At 42.8% G+C, this 20,302-nt stretch overlaps 1 protein-coding gene across 4 annotated transcripts in view; it reads left to right on the top strand.

Annotated features, from left to right (window-relative positions):
* VPS41 (VPS41 subunit of HOPS complex) overlaps positions 1–20,302 on the top strand; it is a 213,798-nt gene that overhangs the window by 24,120 nt on the left and 169,376 nt on the right. For all 4 annotated transcript variants that reach the window (XM_055293371.2, XM_063609643.1, XM_055293370.2 and 1 more), the window contains one exon: positions 7,618–7,656. In XM_055293371.2, coding sequence (XP_055149346.1) covers positions 7,618–7,656 — 39 coding nt within the window. The remainder of the gene's footprint in view (positions 1–7,617; positions 7,657–20,302) is intronic.

A 20,302-nucleotide genomic window follows, 5' to 3' on the forward strand; every position in this document is an offset into this window, starting at 1 on the left:
CAACTGTTCTGTTGAACTTTTTGGAAAACTTGGCATAAATTTTTTTCTTGGCATCATGTATCATAAATGCCAGTAATCTCCAGGATTAGCAACACAAAACTAAACGTCTCCACATTATCTTTCCTGAGTGTTGTTTCTTTGGTGATTGCTTCCCTCCCCATTAATTTTCAGAAGAACCGAAATAGTGACATCTGCACTGAGTTATTGTGGTGTAAAACAGCTCAGAGGATCTGAAACTAAAATCACTTTTTAGGTATGAATGAAAATTTTTTTATAAGTCATTGTGAAATCCTTGCTTTTGCCTAACATGGTAAAGGTAGTTGTCAAAAGTAACTACATATATATTTTATAGTTTACAGAAAAAACGAATACCCTGCATTCTGCCTGGAAATCTTCTAACCAGCAGTTTTGCTTAGCTCCAAAACGATTTATAGTTGACCTTCATAATCACAGATGCCCAACAGTATTTGTCCATATCTTTCTTATGAATAACATTCTGCTTGAAGTCTGGTTGTTTGTGTATTTGTCTTATCTCTCCTAGAGATTGCTGAGTCCTCAAGAAAACGAACAAGAACTTACTCATGTCTGTATCTTCCACAGGGCTAGTGCTTTATAGGTACTAAGTGTTTAGTAAAGTGTTTAAATGAATTTATTGGGAAAATAGCATTTCAAATTGTCAAATTGTAAATTAGTAGGATTTGCGTGAAATTATTTTATCTTACTTGCACCTTTTGTAAGTTATTAATTCAGATGTAATGTGGATTACATCTATAATGTAGGTTACATTCTATACTTCCTTTACTCTTGCCTGCTCCCCAGGTACCCTTTGATCTTCCTACTCAACAAGCCTGGACCCTGGTCCATTAAACTATTTCCACGATTAGACCATCTATTTCTTAACCAAGTAGGAGAGTTTCTACTTTGAATTCTTCTGCATTTTAGAAATTAGGGGAATTCTGTCCTTATGGTAGATCACTTATGGATTATTAGATGTCACATTTGTCATGTATATCCCCATGTGATTATGTTACAGTAAAAATCAAATCAATACAAATTTGAGTGCCTCAATTTTCTTGCCTGTAAACTGGGAATTTTACTCTCTAAAACTTTTGTGAGTATGAAGTATGTTAAAACTTTTGTGAATATAAAGTATGTTAAAGTGGCTAGGTTGAAATGGTCATATAAATAAGACAGAGGTTAATCATTGAAACCTGGACTTGGCTTACGTATGCACAATTCTCTTTTCTTACGGTTTGGCTAAGATAGATATTTTAAAGGCAGCGTTACTGCTAACTAAAGGAAAAACAAAACCCAAACAAGAAGTTTTAAAAGTACAGAGTCAGACAGATTTTAGAGGGCGCACTCTTTCCCATCGTGTAACTAAAATGTAGTCACAAATTAGTTTTGCTGGACTAGCGAATTGGTTTGTTAGTTTTTCCACTTATCTTCACCTGAGTTGGTTGGCTAGAGGCCAGTTCACTAGCTGATTATTAGTAGCCTCCGCCGCGCCCACATTAACACCTTGGAGAGAGGACACTCATCAGATCAGCGGGTTCTGTGTCTCATGCTACTTCCCATTCATGGCTGTGCAGTCCCCTGTTGCCTTTGTTTCTTCTTGATGCCTGGGCCTCCTTATGGTTTTTTTGTTTTTGTTTTTGTTGTTGTTAAAAACTGCTTGTGATTCCAGGCTCTTATTTTAAACCTACTGAATCAGAATCTGTGCAGATGGAGTGTATTAGTGGGTATTAGCTAATTCCCCAAACTGAGTTTTGATGATTCTCATGCAAAGCCAGATTTGGGACTGGGTCACCGGGTTACCAAGTTTGCCCTCTTTTCCACGCTGGGGCAGACATCAAGATTTTTCTTCACTTGCAGAATAAGATGAGTGCAGTAGCTGAGCCCAGTAGGTCAAATGGGCTTGGTAACCTGAGTCCTCATCCTTACTACTCAACCAGCCTAGTCCCTGAGTGTCTAAAGCTGGCCACAACTCCTTTGAGGTTTTTGAAATTGAAGCTCTGTGACAACAGGGATATCACATACATACCACACAAAATATTTCCTCCTTCCTGTGCCTATATCAGAACTCCCTTTCTCATTATGCTCAGCTAGGGCACACAGTTTGTTGGGAAGAGAGAGAAGGTGGCAGTACCTCAGTGAGTGTTCACATGTACCTCCAGGCATAGATGGAGATAGATGATTTCTTGGAGCCTGGTCTCTGCTCTTTTTTTTTCCTGCAACACAGAGCCAGGTGAGCCCTCCTGCAAAGTTTGGAGTGGCCTTCCTCAGGCCCCAGGCTACCATTTCTCCCCCAAATTCTGTTTTTCTTTCGCAACAGTATGTGGGCACTTACAATTCTGAGGACTTCACAACCCAGGCAAGTCCTGGATCCTCTCTGTCCTGGGCTGACAGTCTTCCTTTTCACCACTCCTGACCTCTGAGGCCAGCTGAGCCAAGCCTTCTCCCAGGCCACTGTCATAGGGTTCTGTGCTGATGGGAGGATTAGGGATGGGGGCTGGTTGAAAGCCTGTATGAGGGGTCTTCTAGGAGCCCAAGGAATTGTTGGACTTGCTGCATCCTTGTTTGATGCTACCTTCCTGCAGTTCCCTTTCTGTAACTGTCCTACAGTTCATAAGCTAATAATTCAGACATGAGTCTGGAGAAAATATGCTTGGTATTGCTCATAAAGGAAAGGCAACATACGGAGGAGGAAGAATCTTGTTTTAGATTGGCAGCTTGTCTCATCATCATCACCGACAACATGTTTTTCCAGTAGGATACTGGGAGACAAAGAGGGCAAAGCCTTTGGGTTTATCCACAGCATATTTAAAATGAGAACTTGTAGGACAAGGCAGTTAATATTAGGTGCTAGCTGAGGGGTATGGGAAGAAACGTAAAAACCAAGCTCTGATATTGAAGAGAGAGTGAAGGTCCTCAGGCTGAGTGCCTGGCAACCCCTCCCTGGGGTATCCCTGAGAGACCCACTGAGCCTGTAGAGCATTCCATCAAGATGAGTGCAGGATGGGGCCAGGGGCCTTCTAAATGGAGGGAGTGACATGAGGAAAGTGCAGAGCAGGCAGCACAAACTCAGGAAGGGGCGGTGCACATGAGCAGGAGAGCCTTGGTGTCGGAAATTGGGAGTGATAGGGGTGGTGGAGTGCATTCTGTCCTGAGTGTAACCGCTCAGCTGCAACTGATGGTATGTGGAAGTGTGGATCCTATGTAGACATACAGTCAGGAGTACAGGTTTTTATATGGAAGCTTTTTTAAAAACACCACCTAGGCCAAACAAAACACCTGCAGGCCATATCCAGACCCCAGGCCACTGATTTGCCACTTGTGGCATAGAGATATAAGCAATATCTCAGCGAGGGATCCTCCAGTGTGGTTGGAGGGTCACAGGTTTGTGGAGAGAGTGGGGAGTGAGGCTAAAGGTCTGTTGGGGGCCAGACTGGGAAGGACTTTGACTACTTTGCTGGGGAATCTGAAAGCTATTCTTCAGGCTGGGGCACTACTGAGGGTTGTTTGAGGAGGGCAGTGGCCATCTGGTCTGTGTTTGGGAAGACAATCCTGATGGCAGGTGGTGAGTATATTAGAGAGGCCACATGTCAAGGCACAGAAATCATTAGGTAAAGCTGTTTGGGTGGATGATTGGACTTAAGGGATTGGTTTGGAAAAGAAAGGTAAAGTGAAATGTTTCTGAGTTTAGCTGTCAATCTGTTACCCAGAATTGGCTCAGACAGACACTTGTATCACTGGGTATCTTCCAGCCTATCACTTTTGCTTTGATCAACAGCACTTTTTTTATTGTAGTAAAATATACATAGCATAAAACTATCATTTTAACCATTAAAAAAGTTGAAAACATTTTTTTTGTAGAGACAGGATCTTTCTGTGTTGCCCACACTGGTCTCAAGTTCCCTGGCCTTAAGCAATCCTCTTACCTCAGCCTCCTGAAGTGCTGGGATTACAGGCGTGAGCCACCCCCACCTTAACCATTTATAAATGTGTGATTCAGTGGCATTAAATACACTCACATTGTTGTGCAACCATCACCACTGCTGTAGTTTTGATGTTTGTCCACCTAAAATCTCATGTCCCCCCAGTATTAGAGGTGGGAGGTGTTTGGGTCATGGGGGCAGATCCCTCACGATGGCTTGGTCCCATCCTTGAGATAGTTCTCTTTCTGTTAGTTCCCACAAGAGCTGGTTGTTAAAAAGAGCCTGGCACGTCCCCATTGCCCTCTTTTGCTTCCTTTCTTGCCATGTGATCTCTGTATATGCCAGCTACCCTTCAACCTACTGCCATGAGTAGAAGCAGCCTGAGGCCCTCATCAGAAGCAGATGCTGGTGCTGTGCTTCTGGTACAGACTGCAGAACCATGAGTCAGATAACGCTCTTTTCTTTATAAATTAACCAGCCTTAGTTAGATATTCCTTTAGAGCAACACAAATGTACTAAGACAACCACTCTGCCTCTCTAGAACTTTTAATCATCACAAACTGAAACTCTGTACCCATTTAACAGTAACTCCCCACTACATCCTCCCTCTGCCTTTGGTAACCTCTGCTATACTTCTGTGTTATGTAAGTGGAATCATGCAATATTTGTCCTTTTGTGTTTTGCTTATTTCACTTTGAAAACAGCATAATTTATAACTTATATCTTCAGGATTCGAAGTTAGATTCTTTAAATGAGAGAGTGAAGCTAAAAAAAGTTTGAAAACCACTGACTCCTTCTCAAATTGTTACCTTTCTCAAAGTTCACCCTTTTTGGATTTCTTAATGAGGACATTTACTTTATGTCTTCTTTGCCTTTCTGTCTCTAGCATATTAATTAGAGGGCTTGATGAATGAAGGAAGCTAAGAAATAACAGACCAGCCTAATTCTTGACATCACTCATGCATTGCTTTGGTAGGATTGTGGAAACAAGTTTTTTTTTGAGATCACCTGTCTGTGTGAGATGTTCGTAGTGGTGCTGAAGGCAAGTCTCAGAGTTTCCTAGAGTAAATGTTCTCCATCAGTTCCATAGCCAAAGAAGCTATTCTCAGAGCCCAGTTTTCCCTGAAGATTCAGGTCTCAGATCTTCATGCCTCACGGTGTCAAATTCTGGCACTGCATGCTTTCTGGTGTGGAGAAAGAGTGTAATTTGATTTTGAGTTTTTGGATTGAAATTGCTGGTTGGAGACTTCTGTTTTTTTCTTTTTTAATTTATATACATTTAAGGGGTACAGGTGCAATTTTGTTACATATATTGCATAGTGGTGAACTCTGGGATTTTAGTGTCAATATCACCTGGATAATATATATTGTATCCATTAAATAATTTTCTCATCATCTACCCTTCCCAGTCTCCGTGGTCTGCCATTCTCTACTCTTTGTCCACGTGTACACATTATTTAGCTTCTACTTATAAGTAAGAACATGCATATTTGACTGTTTCTGAGTTGTTTCACTTAAGATAATTTTGTTTTGTTTTGTTTTGTTTTAATTGAGACAGTGTCTCACTCTGTTGCTCAGGCTGGAACGCAGTGACGCGATCACAGCTCACTGCAGCCTTGACCTGCTGGGCTCAAGTGATTCTTCCGGGTTCAAGTGGTCCTCCCAAGTAGCTGGGACTACAGGTGCATGCCACCACACCTAGCTAATTTTCTTTTTATTTTTTCTAGAGATGAGGTTTCACCATGTTGGCCAGTCTGCTCTCAAACTCTTGACCTCAGGTGATCTGCCTGCCTTGGCCTTCCAAAGTGCTGGGATTATAGGCGTGGGCCACTGTGCCCAGCCCAGATGTTTTTGTTTTAATGAAGAACATAAATGGGGTATTCACCTATTTACCTCATGTGCATACTTGAGTGGATTCTATATGAGGAAAAAAAAATTTCCTTAGGTTTAATGTAATTTTTCTGAAGAGTACTCAAGTTTCTTTTTAGAATTGTACATACAGGAAATAGGAATCTCAAGTGTGGTTTATTGGCATAGTTATCAAAGCCTTGTATTGCTGATGCTAATAACATAATATTCAGTGACTCACAGAGATGGAAAGGATGTTAGAAGTCATTAAACTTAACCTCTAAGCCTCACTCTTCCAACCCCAGTGGTGTTAGGAAAGTTTATAATGTTGTGGGTGGTGAATGGAACATAATGAGCAGTTTATAACAGATGTTCAGTAAAGAAGTCAGAATAGTGACTGTTAATGTTAAAGTGGACTATGTCCACAAGAGAACGATCAGTACAGTAAGAGGACTAAAACCAGGAACTGTGATGGTGAGTGCAGAGGAGAAACATTTTAGAAGGTGGAACATGATACATGTCATTAACTCTCTGGACAGCTATCATGTAGTGGAATAATTGGTTTTTTTATGTAGTGCTAAGAACAAAAATGTTACTGTGGATTATTGTAGCTTCAAATGAATAAGAACTTTATGAGACTTGGATTGACATTAAGCTAAACAGGCTACATTGAGATATAGAGGAGATTCTAATATTCATTGTGGTTAATGATACAAGTATAATAAAATTCTTAATTACAAGGAACATATCCCCGTTTTACCCATGGCCTTTGAAGGCAAGGACTGTGTTGTCCTCCAGGCTGTACTTTGGAGGATGCCTGCCACCTGTCAGGCTCTTGCTAATTTTTGATGAGTGAAATTAAAATGATTTTAAACACTAGATTTACATTTATCCTGCTGTCCAACTTGTATTGAGTAATACATGCATCGATCTTCCTTAAAATGTTCATTTTTTTCTTGAAAATATATTAGTTATATTTAAAATGTCCTTGCCCCATTTTTTCTTGTTCTTTGTTTATCTCATGGATTGTTGTAAAGTGCTTACGTTCAGTGTCAGCATATTAGTTGTAACCTTTTATTGCTATTGATATCTATAAGTACGTTAAGTAAATCTTCATTTTGCTGACCTCTTTGAGGATGCATGGCATCAGCAGATTCTCTCTTTCACTGGACAGGTGAGAGATTAGCAGGATCAAGTCAATTTTTCCCTTTTTGCTTTATTTCCTTCAGAGCAGCAAGATTCATTGTCTAGCAAGAGGGAAACTGTGTTAAATGGCAGAATTTGTCTTAGTGGTAATGGTTTAAAGAGTGCATGTAAATTCTACAGCTTGTTTACACAGGGTCTGATAGGTACCACTGTAGGAGATTCTTTTAAAAAGCTGTTTTAGCAAGACAGTCATTTTAACTCAACCAGATTAATAGCATGATAATTAATAGCACAAGAGCTTTTCAGTATAAAAATTGGCTTGTAGATAACATGAGATGGCAGTTTCCTCTTCCCTTCCGAGATTAGTGAGGCTGCTTTGCCAGATGGGTTTCCATTATTAAGAAGGGAGAGAGTCTTCCAGGCCCTCAGATGACAAGTTCCTGGGGTAATTTGTTTACCTGTGAACTCTTTGAGGGAGAGCAGCAAGATCTGCCTGCCAGGGTGCGGAGAAGTTGCAGGAGACGTGTAAAGTCAGAGCATGTGGTCCTCTAAAGTGTAGTTGTAGATTCTCTTCCAAAAAGGGCAACTGGGTGGTGGTAGGAACATGAGGACTCTTTCCCCCTTGCAAATGATTGTTATTCTTTTATCATCTCTTCTGACCATTTTCTTTTTCTATGCTTTATAGGAAACTGGGTCCCTTGAAGAATCTACAGATGAGTCTGAGGTAAGATGGTGACTCAGGAGCCCTCGGATTTGTAGCTCACCACGTTGTTCTCTTGAGTTGCGCTTCTTTGCTAAATGCAGCATTCCCAGGGGCTGAGGGTGTAAAGCAGGGCGATAGGTAACTAAGCCTTGGGGAAGAGCTTTTAATATGCCAGATATCTTAAAAAAGATACAATGGATTAGCTTAAAAAATAAAAAAGAAACAAAAAGTTTTCATCTGAAACAATATTTTAACCTGAAACATGTTGGCAGTTGGAAAATTGATACAAAGTTTTAGAAATTTATCTCAACACTATAACATCCCCCTCACCTGCTTTTTAAAAATAGCCACTGTAGGTTTTATGATGTTTATTCTTTATTTGTTCTTTTAATGAATGTGACGTTTGTTGGTATAATTTTTGAATCATTGAAATTGGAGTTTGCTTCTTAAAAAGGGAACTACCTTAAAAGTTGTTAGGGTATTGTGATAAAGATAGTTTCTTAAGGAGAATAATATATAAGGAAGGACTTTTTAAAAAATTTATTTTCAAGTCTGCATAAGAGATGTTGAAGCATAATATAAATTTTTTTTTTTTTTTTTTTTGAGACAGAGTTTCACTCTTGTCACCTAGGCTAGAGTGCAGTGGTGCAATCTGGGCTCACTGTAACCTCTATCTCCTGGGTTCAAGTGATACTCCGGCCTCAGCTTTCCAAGTAGCTGGGATTACAGGCGCCCACCACCACGCCCAGATAATTTTTATATTTTTAGTAGAGACAGGGTTTCACCATGTTGGCCAGGCTGCTCTCAAACTCTTGACCTCAGGTGATCCACCTGCCTTGGCCTCCCTAAGTGCTGGGATTATAGGCATGAGTCACCGTGCCTGGCCCAAGCATAATGTGATTGGCTTATCAATTTTATAGATGGACTTATAAGAAGAAGTACATTTTTCCTTTTAATATTTCATTTTGCTCAGAGGAATGAAAATGTATCTGTGATAACCTGCTGGAAATACACACTGATATGACTCTAGCCATGATAATCTATTACATTTGGGTTGATACCGCATAAGCTTATGTGAATTTTGTTGCTTTTCCAGGGAAAAGTTGGACTTACGCATATTTCTGTAGAGAACAGCTTATATATCAGGGATGTCCAATCTTTTGGCTCCCTGGGTCACATTGGAAGAAGAAGAATTGTCTTGGGCCACACATAAAATACACTAACAATAGCTGATGAGCTAAAAAAAATTGCAACAGAAAATCAAACAGTGTTTTAAGAAAGTTTATGAATTTGTGTTGGGCTGCATTCAAAGCCATCCTAGGCCATATGTGGCCTGTGGGCCATGGGTTGGACAAGCTTGTTCTGTATTATGTCATCGTGTAGTCATGGTTTCTAACATTTTCGTTAATAAGGACTTCCATTACTGTGGGGCTCCTGGTAAGGCATTTCTGAGTTTGCTTATAGATAGAGTATATTTGTTAATTTCTTATAGAGTATTGAAAAGCATTTTAGGTTACCTTATTTTGGAAATCTCTAGTTAACCAAGATTCCAGTGTTCTTAGAATCATTGGTACAGAATCAGACAGTGTTGGAACTCTGTCCAGGAATTTCATTTTACAGGTGAGGAGGGTGTTGGCAGCCACCTAAATCTAAATCTTTCCACACATGCTCCAAATACTAAACAGCTCAACAAAGAGTAAATAAAAGCACACACAATCTAGGCCTCTAGTATAATTAGCAAATGGGGAGTAATACAAACTTCAGTGCAAGTGGGGAAATAAACATCCAAAGCCAGCAGAGTCAGCTCTGGAGTTGACGCTGGAGCTGACAGTCAGGTGGAGACTGGGTAGAAATGAAGAGAGTACAGCTGAGACCCAGCCGAGGCAGAATGCACATAAAAATCATCTTAGTGAGAAGGGGGCCCCATTCTTAGTGGGGAAGTCTAAGAACAGATATGAGACTTGGTGGATTTCGAGAATTTAAAGAAAGGAGCTTGAAAGTATGTAGGACTTTAGGTAACAGAGCTGGATGGTGCTGCTTTTGGCAGAGATGGGGGAGGCATCCTTAGAGGCTTGGTAGTGAAAGGAAAGGACAAAGCAGAGGAAATTAAGGGTGCCCAGAAGCAAAGAACATCATCAGATCAGGAGACTTACCTACTCACCAAAAAAAGATGCCTCTTAGAAAAGAAAATGCCGAAACCTGGTAAACCACACAGATGCCTCACCCCTTCTTCCTTAGTAGCATCTATTACTGCTATCCAGGAACATCCAAGACATTTAAAAATGAATTGAAATGACAAGTAACATCCATAAAAAGCTACTATGGGAAGAAAATAGTCAGAATCAGAGGTTTCAGTAGCAGAAAACAATAACATAACACTCCATCATAAATTGAATATCTATAAACAAGCATTTGCAGATACAATAAACTACCTTAACGTGGTTTTTTTTTTTTTTTTTTTTTTTTTTTAGACAAAGTCTTGCTTTGTCACTCAGGCTGGAGTGCAATGACACGATCTCGGCTCACTGCAACCTCCACCTCCCAGGTTCAAGCAATTCTCATGCTTCAGGCTCCTGAGTAGCTGTGATTACAGGTGTGCACAAACACCCCCGGCTCACTTTTGTATTTTTAGTAGAGACGGGGTTTTGCCATGTTGGCCAAGCAGGTGTCAAACTCCTGGCCTCAAGTGATCTGCCTGCCTCAGCCTCCTAAAGTGTTGGGATTACAGGTGTGAGCCACCATGCCTGGCCACAGTAAAGTACCTTAAATCAGATATTTAAAAACTATGTTAGAAATGGACAAAGAAACTAGGAAGTTAGGGAATGAGAGTTGGCCAAACTGAGGAGAGAAATGTAAGGAAAAGGTAGTTATTTTAAGATTGAGGAAAGTGAGACCCAAATGTGGCCTGATTGTCTAATGTCCTACAGCTGATGAGTGGGAGAAAGGGGTTCCAACTCTGGGCCCTTTCCATTGTCTTGCTGTCTAGCCTCCAGTGCCTACTGCTTGGGATAGTGCTAAAGAACGGGAGGTGGACCCTCATTTGTATCGTGGCCATACCTTGTGCTTTTTGTATGACCTGGGCATAGCACTTACCTCCTATATCCTTCAGTTTCCTCGTGTGAAAAATGGGTCTTGTTGCTTGCCTTGTATGGTTGCTGTGAAGATTAGATACGATTAATGTTCATAAAGCATCTTGTATAGAGCCTAGCACATGGGAAGCACTTGCTAAATATTAATGACCTTCAGTTTATATTTTAGATATTGTCATGGTGGCTCATTTTCCAGCTTGGTGCTTCAACCCGAGGGCTTAGAGAGATTCCTCCCCCACTTCCCCCCAACCCTGGCCTCCGCGCCCCCCGCCACCACTAGCTCTGTGAAAGCAGTTACTCTCCTAGATATTACTGATTCTACTGAGTTTATGGACCAGCAAAGTAGTCAGAATGTTGATAGACCAGGTTTAGGCCTTGTAAGTGCTAAGCCTGTTTGCAGTTGAGCCTTTGAAGACTTTGGAGTCTTTTTTACTCAGTTTGAATCACTTTCCAGTTCCAGGAGCGATATTTTGAGACAACACTCAGTCCGCCAGAGATTCCTCCTTCATCCATTTCTCTTTGTTTTCTATTATCTCTTCTCATTGTGTTTTGTAACTGTTAAACTTTTTTTGAAGGACAGGCATTTTCCTTATATATTTCTACCTTTTCCTTATTCAAGTGCTAGGATAATTTCCATTTCCATAAAGAATAATGTGTAGTGGGCCAGGCGCGGTGGCTCACGCCTGTAATCCCAGCACTTTGGGAGGCCGAGGCGGGCGGATCACGAGGTCAGGAGATCGAGACCATCCTGGCCAACATGGTGAAACCCCGTCTCTAGTAAAAATACAAAAAAAAATTAGCCGGGCGTGGTGGCGGGCGCCTGTAGTCCCAGCTACTTGGGAGGCTGAGGCAGGAGAATGGCGTGAACCCGGGAGGCGGAGCTTGCAGTGAGCCGAGATAGCGCCATTGCACTCCAGGCTGGGTGACAGAGCGAGACTCCGTCTCAAAAAAAAAAAAAAAAAAATGTGTAGTGTTTTCAACCATATAACAATTTATATATCATTTTATGAAATGTTGTATTTCATGTAAACTGTGCTTTTATATTATATCAGTAAGACTTTTAAGTTTATCTGAAGATCTTATTTTAATATATGTTTGGGAAAAGAATATTGTCTACCAAAAACTGGCCATATGTTTTTCATTACTCTTGAAAACTACAACCAAATGAAATGAAATTGTTGAGTTAGTATTATTAATGTAAAGGAAAGTGGTGTATATGTCAATATATAAAACTTTTAAGAATTTTAATTTATTTTGCAGTTAAAGTAGAAATGCAAAATCATGTTACAACCAAGATAGTTAAGTGTGCCATTTAATAGGCTACATGGTTAAGGGTCCTGCATTTACAGTAATAATTGGTTGTGGCAAAATTTTGTAGACTAACTAAACTGGTCCTTCTAGCTTGGATGTTTTGAAAAATATGTAGTGTGCTGTTTATTTCACCTTGATATTATGAGCCAGACTACTTCTTAGATGGTGTTTTATTTTTGAAGAGCATAACAAAGAAGTACATTATCTTCAAAAGGATTTCACTCCTATTTTGAAGCACTAAGATCTTTTCAATACTTAGGGATGATTGCTCTTGTGTAAATGGTAGCTGAGTGAGGTGGGCGCACAGAGGAGTGGATGAGTGGTCAGGAATGGCTTCAGTTGGAGTCTTCAAGAGTGAGTATGCCTGGAATCTTGGGAGGTGAGTCTGGGCAGCGAAGCTGGGAGTCTTTGGGAAGGAGGGAATGTATGTGCAGAGACTGAGTCACGCAAGAGTATGTATATATGTTTAGCCAACCATGAGGCACTCAGTGTGGCTGTAGTGTAGGAGAAGGGTGGGGGCAATGAGGCTGGCGAAGGAAATTGGTGTGGTTGTGAAGCTCCTGATGTATTAAACCAGGAAGTGCAGACTTGATTCTGCGGCCAACGGGGAGCCACCCAAAAGTTTGATTGTTGAGAGTAGGGAAGGGGTTGGTGACAGATGAACTGGAAGGAGAGATGAGATAGCAGGAAGACCATTTGCATGGTTCTCATGGAAGTCCCCATAAGAGATAGGAGGAGTGTAGGGGCCTGGGCAAGGCAGTAGCAGAAGACAAAGAGGAACTGACTCCAAGGGGATGCTTCTTGAATCCAGTCAATAGGAAATATAGGATAGTGTGGAAGAGACGAGCCAGATGGGGAGTCAGGAAAATTCCAGTGTCTAGTTCAGCCTTGTTACAGTAAAATGCGTCCAGTATAAACAGTGAGAGGAAAAAGATATTCTAATCCTGAATTCTGAACCTAAAGATTGATTTCTTTATGTTTAGATTATTCTTTTTTTGTTGTTGTTTTCTTTTTTTTTAAATTTTATTATTATACTTTAAGTTTTAGGGTACATGTGCACAATGTGCAGGTTTGTTACATATGTATACATGTGCCATGTTGGTGTGCATTAACTCGTCATTTAGCATTAGGTATATCTCCTAATGCTGTCCCTCCCCCCCTACCCCCACCCTACAACAGTCCCCGGAGTGTGATGTTCCCCTTCCTGTGTCCATGTGTTCTCATTGTTCAATTCCCACCTATGAGTGAGAACATGCAGTGTTTGGTTTTTGGTCCTTGCAATAGTTTACTGAGAATGATGATTATTCTTTTCTTTAAAGTGGTACTTTGTAATCCATTGGTGACATCTTTTATATGGCTTTGTTCAAGCTGAAACAAATAATATGCTTTCGTATTAAATATATTTTCAAGCAAAAGCAAATAAATTAATTTCTGGAATTTTATTTTTTAATTCCTACAAGTTACTGCTTGTTAGAGGCAGGTCCGAGCCCCCTTTGGAGCAAAGATGTAATGGAACAAGTATTGTGTGAGAAGTCTACCCTGATAATGATGATCATTACAAAAATGAACAGTTATTTAGTATAGAAAACAGTGCTGGGCACTTTGGTGTGCTCTTTAGGTATCTTAATCTGCCCTGTGACTTGGCCATGATGATCACTTCCGGTTTACAGATAGAAACACAGACTTCAAGTTTTCGGTAACTTGCAAGGCTACCCAGTTGGTGAGTGCATTTGGATCCCGTAGTTTGACTCCAAGGCTCCAACCTCTAGTTAATACTGCCTTTAACTTCCTTGTGACTCTCTGATTTTAGGCCAAACTCTTCCTCTATGTACCTTTATAGAATTTGACAGGATTAAAAAAAAAAACTTTGAAACTTTCTCTATGTATAATAATGAGATTTTTGGGTAATATTACAGATTTTGATTTGTTCAACTTGTAGGAAAATATACCAATTTCAGAATGGCTTTCTATTCTAGAGAATAGAGAATAGTTAATTTATATATAATATTAATTGTTTAATAAAGTTCTTGTTATACCTCAAAATATATAATGCTGTTTATTTACAAAACAATTATAAAAATACTTGTGAAATAATGTTAGCTATAAGTGAGACCTCCTTAAAAATACTCATTTCTATATTTAGAAATTTAGCTACAAGAGCATTCATTTGCTTTGTATAATACAAAAATCTGGAAACAGGCTAAATATCCAGAAATAAATTGATTAATAAAGGTTTATTCATATAATCCATATAATGGATTGTTGTTCTGCCACTAACTTGATTAATGGCATTAATTTTTAAGTAAAGAAAATCTTCATATGTCCTTTTTCATGTTATCTTTATAATTTAAAAAGATTTTTATAAAAATGCCATTAAGAACCGGGCGCGGTGGCTCACGCTTGTAATCCTAGCACTTTGGGAGGCCGAGGCGGGCGGATCATGAGGTCAGGAGATCGAGACCACTGTGAAACCTCGTCTCTACTAAAAATACAAAAAAATTAGCTGGGCGTGGTGGCGGGCGCCTGTAGTCCCAGCTACTCGGAGAGGCTGAGGCAGGAGAATGGCATGAACCTGGGAGGCGGAGTTTGCAGTGAGCCGAGATCGCGCCACTGCACTCCAGCCTGGGTGACAGAGCGAGACTCCGTCTCAAAAAAAAAAAAAAAAAAAGAACAGGAGTCGACAGGCATTTTCTGTTAAAGTTCTAGGTAGTAAATATTCAAAAGCTTTGCAGACAGAGGCAATATGGCAGATATTATGTGTGTATCTGCCATGTATGTAACTGTGTAAAAGTGTAAACATCATGCTTAGTTTATGGGCTGTACAAAAACAGATGCCTGGCTGGATTTGGTCTGCAGGCTATAGTTTGCTGATTCCCGATTTAGGATATATACTAGTTTCTCTCTACCCCGCAAAATCCATATATAAGCAAAGGAAAAAAAGCATACCAGACTATATTATCACTGGGACATGTGCTTTTTAATTTGATTTACTATCATTATCTGCCTTCATTTTCTAAATTTTCTATAATAAATATGCATAACTTATATACTTAGCAAAATAACTTTTTTTTTTTTAGCAAAACATATTCATCTTTATACATATTATAGGTGTCTTCTGTATTGATATTTGGGTTGCAGAGCTGTGGAACCCAGAATTAAATGGTATGTCTTTCCTTCCCCATCTCAAACTCTCTAACAAGGGAGTTAGGGGAAAGATTTGGTTTATTTCTTAGCCAATTTTATTGTATTCAAGATTTTCTGTTAATATAAAGCCAAAATTGTTTTTTATTCTACTACACTTTTTTTTCCTTGAGATACTAAATTTAAAAAAAAGTCATTTTGAAATAGCCATATATTCACATGTAGTTAAGAAATAACACAGAGGTGGGAGGTCAAGGCGGGAGGATCACTTGAGGCCAGGAGTTTGAGACCAGCTGGGGCAACACAGTGTGACCCTGTCTCTACAAAAAATTTAAAAATTGACTAGGCATGATGGAGCTTGCCTGTAGTCGTGGTTACTTGGGAGGCTGAGGCGGGAGGATCACTTGAGCCCAGGAGGTTGAGGCTGCATTGAACCATGATTATGCCACTGCACTCCAGACTGGACAGCACAGCAAGACCCTATCTCTAAAAGAAAAAAAAAGAAAGGAAAAATGTAAAGATATTCTAAATATCCTTCACCCACTTTCCAAAGGGTAACATCTTACGTAACTCTAGTACAATATAACACCAGGAAATTGATATTGATACAAGGCACAGACCTTATTTAGATTTCACCCGTATTACATGCATTCATTTGTGTGTGCATGAGTTTGTGTGTACTTAGTTCTGTGCAGTTTTACCATGTGAGGATTCATGTAACCACCACTCCACTGCAGTGAAAATACAGGACAGTTTCATCACAAGGTTCCCTGTGCTATCTCTTTTTGGTTACAGCCACTCCTTGCCACCCATCCAACTCCTGGCAACTAATCTGTTCTCCATCTGTATAATTTTGTCATTTTATACATACTATATGCATAGAACCATATAGAGCGTAACCTTTGGAAATTGACTTTTCTTGGTGCTCTGCCAGTCTTTTAACTAGTTGTAGGTAGACCACTCACATTTAAAGTAATGATATGTTAAGGCTTAAGTCTGCCATTTTTTGGTTTTCTGTTTGTATCCTCCGTTTTTCATTTCTCTTGTTTCTCTTTCCTTTCTTTCCTGTGCGTTACTTGAACATGTTTTAGGATTCCATCTTAATTTATAATATTTTTTAGTTTCTTTGTATAATTTTCCTAGTGGTTGCTCTAGGTATTGAAATATATATACATAACTTATCACAGTCTACTGGTGTCCACAACAGTTTGCCACTTCTAGTGAAGTGTAGAAACCTTACTTCCATTTAGTTCCTTTACCCTCCTTGCTTTTTAAGTGCAATTGTTTAAATATTTACTTTACATATTTTGAGCACCACATCAGTTGGTATTGTATTTTTTGGCTCCATCTATCAAATGTCATTTAAGAAACTCATGAAAAGAATAATGTATTATATTTACCCCTGTTTTCACTCGTCTCTGTGTTCTCTTCTCCTTTTTGAAGTTCTTTTTTTTTTTTTATTTTTTTTGCATACAAAAACAATAAACATTTTCTAAAAATACATACAAACAAAAAGATGCGTATCAAACATATTAGGAAGGTTGCACATGGGAAGTCGGGGAATAGAAATGGGGGTGGGAGTTAAAATAAATGAGAGAGGGACTTTATATGGATCAGTGATAATAACTCAATCCTCTATTTGACAAAGAAGAGGGAGAAGGAAGAGGAAGAAAAAGAAAGTGGGATAAAGGATCAGAAAGGGAGGAAAATAGAAAAAATTAGAGTATGACTCCAGGGTAGACCTGTTTTGTTGTCATTGAGTTGGTTGGTTGGTTTGTCTGTTGTATTCTTCATGTTTCGCCAAGTTGGCCAGACTGGTCTCGAACTCCTAGCCCGAAGTGATCAACCCGCCTCGCCCCCCAGAGTGCCGGGACCATAGGCGTGAGCCACCACGTCCAGCCCCCACATTGCTTTTGGCCTCCGTGGTAGACCTCCCAGATGGAGCGGCCAGGCAGAGGAGCTCCTCACTTCTACCCAGACACGGGGCGGCCAGGCAGAGGGGCTCCTCACTTCCCAGATGGGGCGGCCAGGCAGAGACGCTCCTCACTTCTTCCCAGACGATAGGTGGCCGGGCAGAGGCGCTCCTCACTTCCCAGACGATGGGTGGTCGGGCAGAGGCGCTCCCCACTTCCCAGACGATGGGTGGCCGGGCAGAGGCGCTCCTCACTTCCCAGACGATGGGCGGCCGGGCAGAGGCGCTCCTCACCTCCCAGACGATGGGTGTCCGGGCAGAGGCACTCCTCACTTCCCAGATGGGGCAGCCGGGCAGAGGCGCTCCTCACTTTCCAGACGATGGGTGGTCGGACAGAGGTGCTCCTCACCTCCCAGACGATGGGTGGCCGGGCAGAGGCGCTCCTCACCTCCCAGACGATGGGTGGCCGGGCAGAGGCGCTCCTCACCTCCCAGACGGGGCGGCCGGGCAGAGGCGCTCCTCACTTCCCAGACGGTGGGTGGCCGGGCAGAGGCGCTCCTCACTTCTTCCCGGATGGGGCGGCCGGGCAGAGGCACTCCTCACTTCTTCCCGGATGGGGCGCCCGGGCAGAGGCGCTCCTCATTTCTTCCCGGACGGGGCGGCCGGGCAGAGGTGCTCCTCACTTCCCAGACGGGGCGGCCGGGCAGAGGCGCTCCTCACTTCCCAGATGGGGCGGCCGGGCAGAGGCGCTCCTCACTTCTTCCCAGACGGGGTGGCCTGGCAGAGGCGCTCCTCACTTCTTCCCGGACGGGGCGGCCGGGCAGAGGCGCTCCTCACTTCTTCCCGGATGGGGCGGCCGGGCAGAGGCGCTCCTCACTTCCTCCCGGACGGGGCGGCCGGGCAGAGGCGCTCCTCACCTCCCAGACGATGGGAGGCCGGGCAGAGGCGCTCCTCACTTCCCAGACGATGGGTGGCCGGGCAGAGGCGCTCCTCACTTCTTCCCAGACGGGGGCGGCCGGGCAGAGGCGCTCCTCACTTCTTCCCAGACGGGGGCGGCCGGGCAGAGGCGCTCCTCACTTCTTCCCGGACGGGGCGGCCGGGCAGAGGCGCTCCTCACTTCTTCCCCGACGGGGCGGCCGGGCAGAGGCGCTCCTCACTTCTTCCCGGGCAGGGCGGCCGGGCAGAGGCGCTCCTCACTTCCTCCCGGACGGGGCGGCCGGGCAGAGGCGCTCCTCACCTCCCAGACGATGGGAGGCCGGGCAGAGGTGCTCCTCACTTCCCAGACGATGGGTGGCCGGGCAGAGGCGCTCCTCACTTCCCAGACGGGGCGGCCGGGCAGAGGCGCTCCTCACTTCCCAGACAGGGTGGCCGGGCAGAGGCGCTCCTCACTTCCCAGACGATGGGTGGCCGGGCAGAGGCGCTCCTCACTTCCCAGACGATGGGTGGCCGGGCAGAGGCGCTCCTCACTTCCCAGACGGGGCGGCCGGGCAGAGGCGCTCCTCACTTCCCAGACGGTGGGTGGCCGGGCAGAGGCGCTCCTCACTTCCCAGACGGGGCGGCCGGGCAGAGGCGCTCCTCACTTCCCAGATGGTGGGTGGCCGGGCAGAGGCGCTCCTCACTTCCCAGACGGTGGGTGGCCGGGCAGAGGTGCTCCTCACCTCCCAGACGGGGCGGCCGGGCAGAGGCGCTCCCCACCTTCCAGATGGGGCGGCGGCCGGGCAGGGGCTGCAATCCCAGCACCCTGGCAGGCCAAGGCAGGCGGCCGGGGGGTAGAGGCTGCCGCGAGGCCAGACCACGCCACCGCCCTCCAGCCCGGGCAACACCGAGCACTGGGTGAGCGAGACTCCGTCTGTAGTCCCAGTACCTCGGGAGGCTGAGGCGGGCAGAGCACTCGGCGTCAGGGGCTGGCGACCAGCGTGGCCAAGATAGCGAACGCGTGCCTGCATCCAAAGGAGAAAAGGCAGGCAGCGGTGGTGCGCGCCGGCAGTCCCAGGCAGTCTGCGGCGGGGGCAGCAGCAAGCCGAGTAGATTGTAGCCTGGGCCAGAGAGGGGAAAGAAGAAAGAAAGAAAGAAAGAGAGAGAGAGAGAGAGAGGGAGGGAGGGAGAGAGGGAGGGAGGAAGGAAGGAAGGAAGGATCCTTTTTGAAGTTCTAAGCCTTTTTTCTGTTATCTTCTATCTTCTACTGTTCCTTTCTGTATAGAAAACTCCCGTTAGCTGCTCTTTAAGGATAGGCTTGCAAGTGACAAATTCTTAGTTATTTTAAATTTTTAAATTTTTTAATATGAGAGTATCTTTATCTTCCCTTCAGTTTTGAGGTGTTTTGTTTTTTGTTTTTTTGTGTTTTTTTTTTTTTTAACCAGATACAGCATTTGTGGTTGGCAATTCTTTTCTTTGAGGACATAAGATATGTTGTGCCACTTCCCTCTGGCTTCTGTCATTTCAAATGAGAAACCCATTTTCATTTGAATTGGTGCTTCCCGTAAGTAATGTGCTGTTTCCCTAGCTGTTTTCAAGATTTTTTTTTTTTTAACTTTAGTGTTTACAAGTTTCATTATAAGGTCTTTGGGCATGAATTTCTTTTATTTATCTTATTTGGGGTTTGCTCAGCTTCTGGGATCTGTAGGTTTATGCCCCTCACCAAATTGTGAAAGTTTTCAACCATTTTTTCTCCAAATACTTTTTCAGTCCCACTCTCTCTCCCTATGGAACTGTAATAACGTGAATGTCGGCCCTTTTGTTATTTTTTTCACAGGTCCCTGAGACTCTTCATTTTTTTTTTTTTAATTATACTTTAAGTTCTGGGTTACATGTGCAGAACATGCAGTTTTGTTACGTAGGTATACAAATGCCATGGTGTTTTTCTGTACCCATTAACCTGTCACCTACATTAGGTATTTCTCCTAATGATTTCCCTCCCCTAGCCCCCCACCCCCCCACCACAGGCCCTGGTGTGTGATGTTCCCCTCCCTGTGTCCATGTGTTCTCATTGTTCAACTCCCACTTATGAGTGAGAACATGCGGTGTTTGGTTTTCTGATCTTGTGATTGCTTGCTGAGAATAATGTTTTCCTGCTTCATCCATGTCCCTGCAGAGGACATGAACTCATCCTTTTTTAAGGATGCATTGTATTCCATGGTGTATATGTGCCACATTTTCTTAATCCAGTCTATCATTGATGGACATCTGGGTTGGTTCCAAGTCTTTGCTACTGTGA

This window comes from Symphalangus syndactylus, chromosome 9, assembly GCF_028878055.3.
Source record: "Symphalangus syndactylus isolate Jambi chromosome 9, NHGRI_mSymSyn1-v2.1_pri, whole genome shotgun sequence".
In the NCBI taxonomy this organism is placed as follows: Eukaryota; Metazoa; Chordata; class Mammalia; order Primates; family Hylobatidae; genus Symphalangus; species Symphalangus syndactylus.